At 39.6% G+C, this 14145-nt stretch overlaps 1 protein-coding gene across 14 annotated transcripts in view; it reads right to left on the minus strand.

Moving 5' to 3' along the window:
- MCF2L (MCF.2 cell line derived transforming sequence like) overlaps positions 1 to 14145 on the minus strand; it is a 134019-nt gene that overhangs the window by 68175 nt on the left and 51699 nt on the right. For 13 of the 14 annotated variants that reach the window (XR_012627592.1, XM_074859230.1, XM_074859225.1 and 10 more), the window contains one exon: positions 411 to 494. Coding sequence is in view for 13 of the 14 variants with exons in the window: in XM_074859225.1 (XP_074715326.1) it covers positions 411 to 494 (84 nt within the window). In the remaining variant the exon portion in view is untranslated. Of the gene's footprint in view, positions 1 to 410; positions 495 to 13584; positions 13655 to 14145 lie in introns of those variants that run through there. The other variant, XM_074859226.1, reaches the window with a different exon arrangement.

A 14145-nucleotide genomic window follows, 5' to 3' on the forward strand; every position in this document is an offset into this window, starting at 1 on the left:
TCAGAGAGCTCCAGGTCAGTGTTTGAGCCCTGTCTTGGCTCCAAGCACTTGGGAGCTCAGGGTAAGCACCCACAGCTCCCTTAGCGCTGACTACAGGAAACTACATGTTCCTGTACCAGGATCATCAGCACTTCCTTATTTCTATTCCCCCATTTACTCTTTTATCCTACCCTCAATTCCATCCCATTACATGGAAACTGGAAAATTTTTTATAATATAAAATTTCTATTATACTTAAAAAAAAAATGTTCTTTTCATAAATCCTTAAGTAACAAGTCTTGGTAGTCTGTATTTTGAGTTGCTCATAAAATATGAATTTCTCCTATATTATGAGACCTTAAAAACCATGAAGGCACGACAGGCCCAACCATCCTGAGCAATGTCTGTAGAAGGGAACGCCATAGCCTTACCTGACAGGTAAGCAAATTGTTTCTTTAACTGGTCCTGAATATCTGCAGCATAGATGGGAATGATATCCTGATGCATGATTTCATCTGTGAAGGAAAAAAAAATATTTGCATTGCAAAGTCATTTTATGTAAGAATTCACAGCAGACATCAAAAAGAAAGTTATCCCTAGAACACAAACACCCAGAAAACTATCCAAGTTTTGAAAAATACGTGAAAATATTTGGAGTCTTTCAAGTGTCTGCCAAGGGCAGACTTTTCTTTGAATAGCAAACTGATAAAAGAGTAAAGTAATGTGGATTTGCTGACATTTGGAAATAGTATGGAATGTCACTGAACCAAACACTATAGAGCTAATATTTCTCAGGAATGATGTTAAACAGTGGGTTTTTTACGTATCAAATTCAATTTTTATTAAACCCTCCTCAATTCACACACACAAAAAAAGAGAAACTTATGATCCTTCTAGCCTGTTGTCTAGTGTGCAAATACCTACCTTGCATTCAGCAAGGTAGGTAGAACAGGCTTGGAAGGACATCCTCACATTGAACATGCACATTCGTACCCCAACTGTGAAAAGCATTGCTTAATCTTTTATCTCAACCCTTCCACTTTAGCTTAATGACAAACATACTGCTTTCCCAAGTCTTAATTTTCTGCCACAGTGTTTGAGCAGAGGTATTTTCCACAGCATATTTCTAGAGATCAAGCAGAAGTCTAAGTTTTGCTGACCACGATAAAGACTAATGGATGAGGTGACTCTTATCATGCAAACTATGATGCCATTTTTTTACAAGGAAATAAAGTTTTAGTCTTCTGCAATTTCTAAAAATTAATGATTCCACATTTTTAGCCTTATTGAAAGTGAAGGGATAACCTAGCATTTTCATTATTAGGTTTTGAGTAATTCTTTTAATCTGGCATTATACAAAAGTTTTGTTTTTAATGTACATTGAAATGCCATTAAGATAGACTCAAATCTGACACTCAGAACTGTGAACAAGCTGATCAAACAGAAATAGAGCTCTGGCCATCAAGGAAGGGACTTGCTGTTACTGAGATCTTTAAATGCTAGATCTTGAGGAGTGAGCCACTTGCTTTTATAAGCGATTTTCATGTGTGTAAAATTCTGAGAACTGCAATTACTTGAGAACAGCTAAAAAACCCCACTTTCAGTTACTTCTTCCAGATAAGCAACAACTTATACTGGGGAACAGAACTTCTCTGTTCTCTTTCAGCCAGTCTGGCAGAGGAAGACCCATGACCACTTCCAAGGTCACTCACTGATGAGAGCTGTTTTTCTGCATCCGGTGAACTGCTGCTTGATCAGAAGACCTCTGCATACCACGCTGTCAAATCCATAAGCGGATACGTTTAACTGTTAAGTCATATTTCACCCAGACCTTCAGTTATGTCATCATCTTAATGTTTTTTAAGAGAAAACTGAACACAGATCTTTCAAAAGTCCAATCTCAGATGGTCAAGTCATTTCCACAAGAGGAGACCCCCCCTAAGGGCAAAAGGATTTTAGATTTTATTTTTGCTGTCAGTGCTTTCTAATATAAGGAACCCTCCCACAGCAGTATTTAAGAAACTAAACACCCCTGATTTTGCAAACCAGTGACTGCAGGTGTACCCATTTACCTGAATATAACCTATTACAGGATCAATGTCTAATTTTGGTGAGAGATGGAAAAGGGAAAAGAATGTAATCACTTTGTAATATGCCATCCTGCCTACAGCCACAGGCAGAAATAATTTTCATTATTGCACCATAAGCAAATAATAAAGTAGGCAAGTTTTGCATATGTAAGTAAATACTTGACACACACCATTCAAGCAGGCAAGATGTTCCTAAGTCAGGGAAACTCTTTATGTTTCCTAGATACATAATGATCATCATTACCTCATGTATCCATGTGATCAGTGCCATTGTGGTTCTGACTTCTGACAGGTAAAGACGCAAGTCTAGATTTGATTGCCCCAATGTTCTCTCTGCTGGGAACAGCAGTTTTTGCATTCGGAACAGGTCAGCCCACAACCTTGCAGTCAAATCCTGTTTCACTGAAAAGACAGTATTTTCCTTCCCCTGGTTCTAAACTCAGTTTTAACTCAAATTTAAGAGCCAGTGTGTTTGCAACTGGAGGAGCAGCACACTGTGCCTGTTCACAGATGGAAAACCTCCAGAAGCCCTTCCTGCTGCTCTCTCATCCATCAAGGCACAGCCCCCTTCTCACTGTGCTCTTGTGGATCTGGTTTTGTGACACTCTTCAAGAAGCAGAAAACGTGTTAAGACCAGAGCTGATTTTCAATAATTTGAAACAACTGAGATAAAAAATAGCAGTGCAAAACCAAGTGAGAAAATGCAACTCTGGGAAGTGCTGAGCCGTTCACATCCAGCTACTTGACAGGATAAACCTGAACCCAGTACCAGTGCTCACAGATTTAGCCAGAAATCCCTCTCCAATACCCCGTCTCCTTTCAGAGGAGATGCAGTTGTAAAAACTCATCCCTCTGCATCATTTCTTTTATATTTGTTATCCCTCTAGAAAAGAGAGTTTATCACAGTTTGTTTGGGATTTAATCTGATTTCACTTTAAGTTTGTCCACTTAAATATGTTATTTCCTTAACAGGATAAGGTAATGAAAGGCATGCACGCTGAACAGACTGCAAGGGCGCACACTCCTTACACTCATGGACTTTGGGGAAAATAATTTCTTGGAAATATTCTTTAAATAGAGAACCTGCCACCTGCTACAGTCTTTAGGGACAATTTCCATTTTAGTAAAGTTAATTAAGTGCACATTTAAATACAAAATTACTGAAAATCTGTTCACTGTTTTCAAAGGAATTTTTATAGGCTCAAATGCTACTTCCACAGATTAACATTTACACAGTCCATGATTTTTCCTGTTCTACCTTGACTGCATTACATAGTATTTTCAAAACAGAGACCTAAGAGTTTGTCACTTTTACTGTATCTAAAAGGCATGCCTGAAAAGAGGTGCTCACACCAAAACATGGTAGAATATCCAGTCTTTCCTGAAGAGCTCATTTAAAGAGTTTCCAGAGTAGTCCGCTTAAAATAAAGCCCCTGGGATTTAGAATGCATCTGGTATTGTGGGTGCTAATAAACAGTAAAATAAGGTTCTGTAAAGTTATTACTGCTTTTTTAAATCATTATTTTAAAAAACTGAACACACATAATATCCGGGAATGCAAAAAGATTTTTTTCTAAGCCAACAACAGGACGTTCTTTAAAAACCACATTTTCTAGCATTTAAATTATGGGTATAAGAGAGGACATAATTTAAATGAGTGTGTCGTCTTACTAATATAAAGGAATCAGCTAAATATGTGGTTCTTATTTTAAAAAGCCTTTCTCTTTAAAAATGTGAACCACAGTCTTATGGATATATCATCATCTAATTCAATTTTAAATCTTGCTTTGATAGTCCTGTCTCTATAATGGAGGAAGATAGGTTAGAGGGCCCTGACACCATCCCATCAAAGGCACCTGACTGCACTTCAAAGGAAGCTGGATGACAGATTTAAACACAAGGGCATAAAGATAACTTGTGCTTGAATTACCTGGTGCCAGTAAGCCCTGAAGAAACCTGGATCTGCGAAAACAATCTATGTCACTCAAATCAAGATTTTCACTTGTTGTTAAATGGCTCCTCTTTCTTTTCCGATCAAACTGAAACTCATCAGCATTTGGAGTATACCTGACATGCCGAAGAAAAAACATTTTCACAGAAGACAATGCTGGAGGGGAGTCTGAACAGACCATACCTACATTACATGGAAGGAAGTCTCTGGACACGACTCGGGAGCCTCTTGTAATGGGTTTAATCCAATTCCCACTGAGCCAGCTGGAATTACAGCACCCCTTGAGTAGTTCTGCATGAAATTCTATGGCCATTAGTTTATACCAACTTAAAAGCCAACCTGTTTGTACACATACGGACACGATTATGCCTTTCAGCACAGATCTCAGCAGCACACCACAAAGCAGACTACAAATCATTGTTCCTCCTCTTTCTTGCTGAGTTAGCAAGATTCTCCTGAAAATGTGTCTATGGCTTCTCTATGAAATTCATGCCTCAAATTGAAGAAATAATGTCTTTTTCTCAACAAGTTTTGTTTTGCTTCTCCTCTGGAACAGCCTACCTGCTCAGAATTGAATGCCTCTTGTGAAGGGGGTCTTCATTTAAAAATCTCTTCATTAAAGCACCCTCTGGTAATTATAAGTGCAAGTTAATGACTTTCAAAGCAGTCCCTTCATCTCTCAGCCCCAAGGCAAACCTTTCACTTCCTCATTCTTCCCTCTTCATCTTCGTCCCCCCGACCACCATCACTAACAGTCAGCTCCTTTGTGTAGCCCCCAGAGGAGGAAGGGCCAGAGCAGCAGAGCTGGTGAAGACAGCCCTCTTCCGCACCAAGCCACATGAAACTCATGAGCTAATCAAGACACCAAGAGAGCTCTTCAGCTTTAAAACTGAATTTTAACAGTCGCTGCTGAATAGTGGCAATGTCTGCAAGCTCTGTGCTAGGTGTGCTCAGCCACAACAGCTTCAGACCAAGCTCCCTGGGTCCATGTGGTATTTGTAGCCACACCAGGCTAATGACAGGAGTTCATGCAACTGCTCATGAACTAAGTATTAAAACCTCACCAGTTCAAAATACCTTCAGGAAGAGTTCATTTCTATTTTATTTGACTACAGTGCAATCAAAACAAGGAGCGAGGAAAAACAAGTGATTAAACCTCTGGAATTTTCATGCAAAAGGCATCTTTCTGCTAAAGTGTAGTTAGGAAGGAAATTATCACCTGGGTAAAACAGTGCTCTCAACTTTTTTTTTTTTCTTCTCGTGAGCTAAAATATCCCAAGCAAGCGGGAAATATGAATTCTTCACTTCCACCAGCATCCCAGTTGCTAGCACAAATAAAGCAACCTAGCACTCCAAACAGCTTCATATGACACTGGGTGTCCAAAAAATATTTTAAATGATACAGGTATGTAAGAATTCTACTTGTGAAAGCTTAAGAGCCTACAGTCAAGCTACATCTCCCATTTCCTCTTCTAGTCAGAAAAGACAGTTTCCTTTCAAGAGCCCTTGTGCACAGAAGAGATGCTCAAGTTGAGATACTTTTTCTTTTCAGTGAATCATATCTTAAGAAATTATAAGTTCCTCTTCTATGCTATTACTAACATCAGTTCATTTTCTAGAACTGCATAGCCTATTGCCACAAAACACATAGAAAAGCATGTCTATGTAGTCCATTTCTACAATGGGCTAGGCTGGAATCCCATACACTTTCAATGTTAAGTAAGGATTTAGTTGAGTCAAGACTTGGAAGCGGTACTGCCAAAGAAAATCTAAAACCTCAGGAGTGATGTTCCCTCAATTATAAGCCCATGCACAGTGGACAGAAGCACTTATTTTTTGAGTGGTTTTTAATGATATCAGAATCCCTGACCATCCAGATCTTTCAGAGAGTCCATGATATTTCTGCAGCACTTTTCATTATCCATAAATTTTGGTAATATTGAAATTACACCACTGGAGTGAAACTTGGTAACTCTTCTCGTTTAATCATACCTGAAGAACACCATAACTACTTAGAAGAGACATAAATTAATCCTGAAATGCTGCAATTCCAGAACTTAACTACAAGGAACGGGAACTTATCATGTGTTAAATAACAGAAAAACCAAAAAACTTTGTATTGTATAGATGCCTCCTGAACCACATGCTTTACCCAAGTAATTCCTGCTTCTTGTAATCACAATTAAAGAAAAAAATAAAAGTCCATCTGTTTCTTCTTTGAGGTAACAGGCTTGGAGCTTTGGCACAGGACTATCTACAAAACTACAAGAATGATGGTTTGATTTCAGGGAGGGAAATGAATCACTGATCCTTCTTTTAAAAAAAAATTTTGAGGTGCACAGCAAATGCAGTGCTGCTGGGCTGGCGTAAGATGACAAAAGGTGTAATAGTCCCCATTTTCTTGACTCAAATTATGAAATAGCAGCTCAAAAGCATACTTTGACAGCCAACCAAGATTTTTGCTTCTTTCTAACTCTTGTCTAAATTTTTTGGGTTTGTCCACTTTTTATGCTTGTCAAAGCATGTATTTGTCTTTGTTCTCAGTCTTAGTTTGCCTAAATAATACCACCTCAAAGCACAAACGTCAAAGGAAATATAATCCTCTTGCTTCCCTGTATAGGGATTCTTCTTCCTCTTCTGCTTCACTAGTCACATCTTCTTGATACACATACTCTGTAGTCCTACAGCTTCTCGGGGATCAGCATTAAATTTGGATATGGCTTACAGGAGGAATCAAATACTAGGTGATCTGTAACTAGAAGAACACTATGTAATAATTAGGAAGGCAATCTAGGGATCAACACAAGACCTAATATTTCTTTATACTTGAAGAGAATCTGAAACAAGACAAATAGTATTAGGAGCCATGCAAAAAAAAAAAAGGGGGGGGGGTGGGGGGTGGAGGGGGATATGTTGCAATTGCTGCAAGAAATGTGAAAGTGTTAGCAGTTAGAGCATCTAAACTGTCTTGCCATGCTTTTGCTCCATACAGTGTTCAAGCACACCTAATCTGTTTTGGTGAGAAAGATGTTCCTCATGCTATTTCAAGTCATGATAATTACGCCCGTCCCAAACTGAGAAGGAAGAGAAACTTTGAATCATGCCACACAGCCATATTATAGCATAATATAACTTTTTGTCACCTGCAAAGAGGACTTAAAGTGCAGCAACACCATCACATGGACTTACCATCTAAAAGCAAAAATTCACCTGATGTGTATGGTATGCTCTTACTATTGCAACAATAATATTCCTCTCATCCTCTTCCTAGGAAGTTCTGAAGAAAGCCAAAGAAATTTTATTTGTCTGCTGATAAACCCTTTTCTGTTCTTGCAGGACAGTTTCAAACTGCTAGGAACCATGACCCCAAAATAGGGCTAACAAATATTACCAAAACTGCAGCATCATTAACTCCTTCATACTGCAAATCATGCTGAGTGTGTAGTATAAAAATATTTCTAATGTATTAGATGTACTTAGTCACCAACAAGAAGTAGATTTTGCAAAAAGCAAAGATTTTGTGGGGTTTTTTTGTTTTGTTTTGCTTTTAATGGAGAAATATTAGATACAGCCTGAGCAGCAGAGAATGTTCCCCTAGCAAGCACTCAAGGCAATTGACTCAAATGTGTCTCACTTGGTACTTTATAAAGTGAGCCTCCACGGAGTAACAAAAATGTTAGATTTTGCCAACTTCATTTAATAAGATTTAATGTTCTGAAAAAGCAGAATTCCCATAATTTTCTAAGTGCTAAAGCCTTGCAAAGAAAGGGAATTCTTACAAATATGGAAAATAGAAAGATCAACTCTGAATAGAACAACTACATGTAAATTATAGACTCATCTTCAGTGTGACTTAAAAAACTAATGATGCAATCACACAGCTTAAACACATATGCTAAAGTGGACATCTTTTCAGGCAACCAAACCAAAGATTCCTCTCCACTGAAACCACCTGCTTTCAACCCTCCCTCCGCAGAAAAATGTATATCTCAAAGCATGCCCCAAAGCTTTGACTGAAAAGTCAACACGTACAGGACCAGCTGCACGAGCACTTGGCAATTCTACTAAATGGAATGCTATTTTTGTGTGGTATTTTGGAAGCAAGATAGGATTTAAAAAAAATGTGTGATTGTACTCTTGATCTGAAAATTAAAATCACTTTTACAAAACAGCAAAGTGGTAAAATCTAACTGCTCATTATACACATCTATTCTGGAGAGAAATTATACTTCCTTTGCTCAAGGAAGCTTACCAATACACACAGCTACAGTACAAGCCTGCACAGCACACTGCTTGAAACACTGGAAATGGCACTTGATGTTAATCAGCATTAGGCTACAGTGCTAACAATTGTGAGGTTGTCACAGAATGGTCTGGGTTCAAAGGGACCTTCAAAGATCATCTAGTTCAACCCCTCTGCCACAGGTAGGGATGTCTTTCACTAGACCAGGTTGCTCAAAGCCCCGTCCAACCTGGCCTTGAACATTTCCAGGGAGGTGCATCCACAACTTCTCTGGGCAACCTGTTCCAGTGTCTCATTATCCTCATTGTAAAAAAAATTCTTCCTCATGTCCAACCTAAACCTACCCTATTTCCCTCCAAACCCAATGCTACTTGTCCTGTCACTGCAGGCCCCAGTAAAAAGTCTTCCTTGAATTTTAGCATTTCAACGATATGGTGGGTGGCTAGAATCACTTCTAATGAACAATATATTTTATGGTACTCTGACACAAGCACTCTTTTCCATAGAACTGTACAACTGTAAACTAAAGTTTAGAAACAGGACGTGAAGCACTTAATGGGTATGAGAGAGAAAGAAGAGCCAAGTGTTCGCTAAGTGGCTTACATGGAACGAAGCACCAGCTTTCCACTACGATACATTTTCTTGAAGCTGGCTGTAAACTTCCCAGTTCTTGGGACACTGACTACAGACGACTTACAAGGAAGAGGTTGCTGAGTTCATAACCAAACTGGTTGCCTCACAGAGATGAGAGTTGTTAACAAAGCAGCTCTTGAAGTACTGTGGGTTACTGCCCAATACCATTAAAAAGATGAAACCCATCATATGTCTCTCTAAAGCACTGCTATTATTAACTGCTTCAGGTAATGCAGAGGCAGGACATGGTTTAGCATCTCTCATAGGCAGCTCAAGAGTCTTTTAATGCAACACAGTCAGGTCTGCTGTTCACATCCAGCATTTTGCAGGCAGCATGCTAGAGGTTTGGCAGGAGCCTACCCTCCTTTGCTTTATAGACCCTCATTTTCACATCTTTTAGGTTTCAAATTAAGCATCCATTCATTATCCAATCTGAGAATTTGGCATATGGCTGTAATGACTAATCAAGTTCTGCTAAATAAAGCTCTGGCCCTGTAAGCAAGGAGTTATTTTTGATGGAAACTAACTGTGCAAAACAAATCAATGAAGATATAATCCACTGGATTTATTTCAATGTCTCACCTGCAAAAAAAATTTGATTCTGTTTCTGTAAGTGCAACAGTCTAACTGGATATTACCTCTATTTTGAGAGGCTGTCTTGCTAGACTTTAAGTCCAGAGAGTGACAGCTTTCTCTTAAAAATCTGCCCTTTTGAGCATACAGGGAAATTACTTAAACTTCCTGGAACAACAACTAATCTCTATTTTGTGTGTGCCATGCACAAAGCAGATGCGTATTAAAAAAGTTACAACTTGCTGTTCGTTAAGAAAAGCCACGGTCCATAAAGCGTCTCAAGTGAAACACAAAATCCCTGCTTAGACCTTAAAATCAACAAAACTCTGCCATGTTCAAACTGAGAAGTGAATAGATACATCACTTATTCTGAATTAGATGACGTCGACAATTTCTCTCACCTAACTGAGCATAAAAACAGAAAACAAGACTAAGAACAGCAGAGCTGAACTTTGTTTGCTAAAATTCCACAGGCTCTGTGGAATGAAGGTTTGTAAAAGCCAGGGTCTTTCAAAGCACCGTGAGTAGCTGCTCTTCATTTTCAAAGGTTTTGCATCTTCTGCACAAAACAGAAATGTATCAGGGCTGCATTTTGAAGAGTAAAGCCATGTAAACAAAAAACGTTCTGAATATCTGATGCTTAGAGAAGTACCTGAGACACAGCATCTATAAAAGCATTTGAGGAAACTAACATATAAAACTCCCTTCATTTCAAGGTAACACGGTAATGATGAGAAGCAGAATATCTCATATATTGTGTGTGGTGGAGAGGCTAAAGAGCAAACTTTGACCTTGAACTTCACTGGTGGTTGGTATTCTCATCTGAAGTCTCATTTGACCTCACTGGATAGTCTGCTCCTTTGAGACTGAAGGCAGGTTAAAATAAACAAACAAGAAACCAAATGAACAAAAAGAGTCACAGTAGTGGTTTTAAGATGGGGATTTACTTTTAAAAACCTGGCCCTAGGTCCCACTAAGCACCAGGTCTCAATGACACCACTGAGGTGCTCTATAGAAATCTGGAGCATTTAGTTTTTAAAGGACACTAACACTTATTAGGAAGGAGTTAATGTCTTTACTGAAACTTTGCACAGCAAAGGGATGAGAGGCAACAGTCAGACACTGTAGCATGGGAAATTCCAGCTGAATGCAAGGGAAGAAATTCACCATGAGAAGAGCCCAGCACTGGAATATACTGCCCAGCAAGGCTGAGCGATCTCCACCCTTGGACATATGCAAAAGTCAGCGGACAAATTTCTGAGAAACCTGCTTTAACTTTAAGGTTAACCTTGCTTGGAGCCAGAGGCAGGACTAGGAGGCATCCAGGGGTCCCTTCCAACCTAAGTTTTTCTGTAATTCTGAAGGAATTCCTTGGTGAGAAGTCCCCAAGCCCACCTCACAATCCTGGAAAGAAAACAGAAATTTCCAACACAAATATCATGGCCTTCCAACAAACAAACACATACAAACTAAATTGTGTACCAACTTCAGTAGATTGAATGAATACAGAATAGGGTAAAATTTAGTTATGTTGACACACTTGCTGAATCTCAGGCTAATAAAATTTGTCTACAACCATACATTACATGGTATATCAATTTTCTAGAACACAAAAAATAAATCTAGGGCAATAGCTTTTCCAAAGGAAAGGGGAAATATCCCAGTCATGATGAAGCAGCTCTGCTTCCAAAAAAAATCCAGCCAATAGTTGTTTTGTAAGAACTGTTCACAACCCTCCAGTGTCAACAACTAACAGCTTCACAGGATGCAAAACTATCACCTAGTAGCAGATCCCCTCCCACTGCAGTGCTATAGCTCTGAGAAGATCACATCATACCTGTCCCAGAGGCAAACAAGCATGGTACTGACTTGCCTTGCTTTCCTCCTTTCAGATAAAGCTTTGGAGCGTTCTTAACACTGAAATGTAGCAAATGATGGCTATTCATTCACTGAACCATTTGTTGCCTGACACGCAACTCCCAAGTGCTGTGCCTGGCTCCAGCAGCTGAAGGGAGTCTACCTTCATTGCAAATAAGGCTGAGACAGATTTTAAGAATACTCCCCTCAATTACAAGCACACACAGACCTCTGCCAGGACTCCAGTCATCCTCTTCCGACATTTCCCCTATCTACAAAGAAAACTTGGAGCACCTTTCCGAGGGATCCTCCAGAAGATCCTGTCCCTTGGAGAGAGCCTGCTAACTCCTGGGAATGCGCAGCCACAGACAGGCAGTGCTGGCTCCACACCCCGCTATTGCAACACTCAAATTGTGTCAAGAACTTTTTAGTCTTGCAATGTATATACGAGACAGGAGGTGCTTTCATCCCCTTTGGATGCTAAAAACCAGAACCAGCACTGCTAACAACTATTTGCAGAGTCTTTAAGCAGAACAAAGGGTTGAGTCCTGCGCCCATATCCCAAATCCATCCTCTCTTTTCAGTTTGTCCATCCTTTTTGCCATACCCCTACTCTCACTACCAGACATGGACTGACAAAGGAATTCCCCAAGAAGATATTGTTTTCCTTGGAAATTTTCATAGGGTTGAGAATGGGAAGATGGGTATCTGAGACCTTCACTTTCATTTTCTCTGCTGACTGTAGGCACAGAAAATACTCTGTACAATGCTCAGGAGGAAGAGGAAAGAACGGTGCCAGGGAAAGAGACCTTTCTGCCCACTTCGAACATAAAGTCTTTCAACAGTTCTCTAGGAAGGAGGGATCTCTGGCACACTGAACATGTCCACCAGAAATGGTGGCAGTCAACAGATGAAAATCAAGCTTTGGCAGTTGCTAACAAAAGCAGCCCTGCTCACTTATTTCTCAATAATCAAATACAAATTAAACTTGGCAACTTACACAAATAGTCCTGGCATGGCTACATACGCACCACCATGACTTGACACAAACCACTCCCTGGTTCTGCAGTTTAAAATGGACATTCACTCTCATACAATAATCAGCCATTTCCTAAATGCACCCCTCCCCTCTCAGCACAGATGAGGATGCACATAAAGACCAAAAGTCACTCGGACTGATTAATCCCTCCACCCTTTCCATCTGGCTAGCCTCACCTTTCTTAAATCTTTCATTCACTCCTTCTAAGCAGCATGCCTTTTAGTACTACCCCTAGTACCATGAGCACTACTGAGAAGCAGAGCACTCAGACTCACATGTTGATAATTTAATTAGCAGTACTAATTAAAGATTAGTAAGAAGATCCACCCTTTAGTTAGAAGATCCACCCTTTACATACCTGTTCCATTTAAATTTGACATTTCAAAAGCAACAGCGTTGGAAGGTTAAACACCAGTCCATGCACTTTGTGCTCTTTCTCCTGTCCTCCTCTGCAATAGTCACGCGTACCAAAAGCAGAAAACAGAACTGGAAATGTGAATTCAAGCACCAGAATAAGGAAGCAATTTTTGCTTGTCCCTATTCCACAAAACACGCTTTCAGTTTTGCAATGGACTGTGGCTGCACTATTAACAGCAAATAATATCGCCACTATTTCATTGTAACTTAACAGAAACAACATTCCTATAGAAAGCTCTGACTGAAGGAATTTAAGAAATAATGCATTTTAGATTAACCCTCATATACTAACAACTAGGGAATGCCAAATTGTATCCTGTGAAAGAAACTATGCTTTTTCCCTACCTCAAATAGGGATCAGGAGAAATTCTGTGTCTGATATTTACATAAAATGCAACGAGTTGAAAATTAAAACCCACTGTAATTCAGGAACAGCAGGACGGCTCTCTGCAACAGCAAATTCTCCTTGTAAGCTTTAGCAGCAGTTCTGATCACCATAATCACTGCATGAGTGAATCCTGAACAAAGTACCTTCTGTGTAAAATACAGGAATAGATTTAGTGGATATGTCTGATGTACCGAGAAATACATCTGCAAATAAAAGGATACACTGCAAATGTACACAAGCACACACACATACACCTCCATAACAGTAAATTATATGAGTGTACACAAAAAGAGTACAACTTCTGCCTTTGTACTAAAACAAATCCCATTTTCCTCAGTAGGATAATGTTAGCCAACAGAGTTCCTGCCCGACCTGCAATCAAGTAACTAAGAAAATTTGAAAAACTAGACACACCTGTGCTTTTCTTCAGAAGAAGCCACAATTCAGCAATATCTTTGTAGAGCAAGGAGATCAGACTTAAGGTCATGTTGCTTCTGATCGATCTAGTGCAAAATAGTTCCAGACAGTGACCTATTTATCTGTGAGCCCGTCTTCAGTGCAAAATGAGAGCACAAAACTCCATCTTTCAGTCAAAGCCAAGCCTCCAGGGACACAATACCCTTCTTCAAATTACATGCAGAGCAACTGTGCCTGTCAGGAGGCTCAGAGGTCCTCTGAAGGGCTCGCCGGTTGATGGTTACTTACCACTTCTTCTCTTCCTGCATAAAGCGCTGGCACACATTAGATGCAAGCTGTTCACTTTAAATGCGAACACATGTACTGTTCAAACATTATCAGAGTAAGAATGCATTAAAAATATTAATCTTAAGTGTGCTTTGTCAAGAACCTCCCTTTAAGAGCCCTAGTTTTAACAACTGAGATCCAATAAATCCATCATCATCATCTTTTTCTACCACCCACCCTTTCTCCACACAGGGAAATTAACTGCCCAAAGGGCGGATGTCATTTTCCAAT

The sequence above is a fragment of the Strix uralensis genome, chromosome 2 (genome assembly GCF_047716275.1).
Source record: "Strix uralensis isolate ZFMK-TIS-50842 chromosome 2, bStrUra1, whole genome shotgun sequence".
NCBI lineage: Eukaryota > Metazoa > Chordata > Aves > Strigiformes > Strigidae > Strix > Strix uralensis.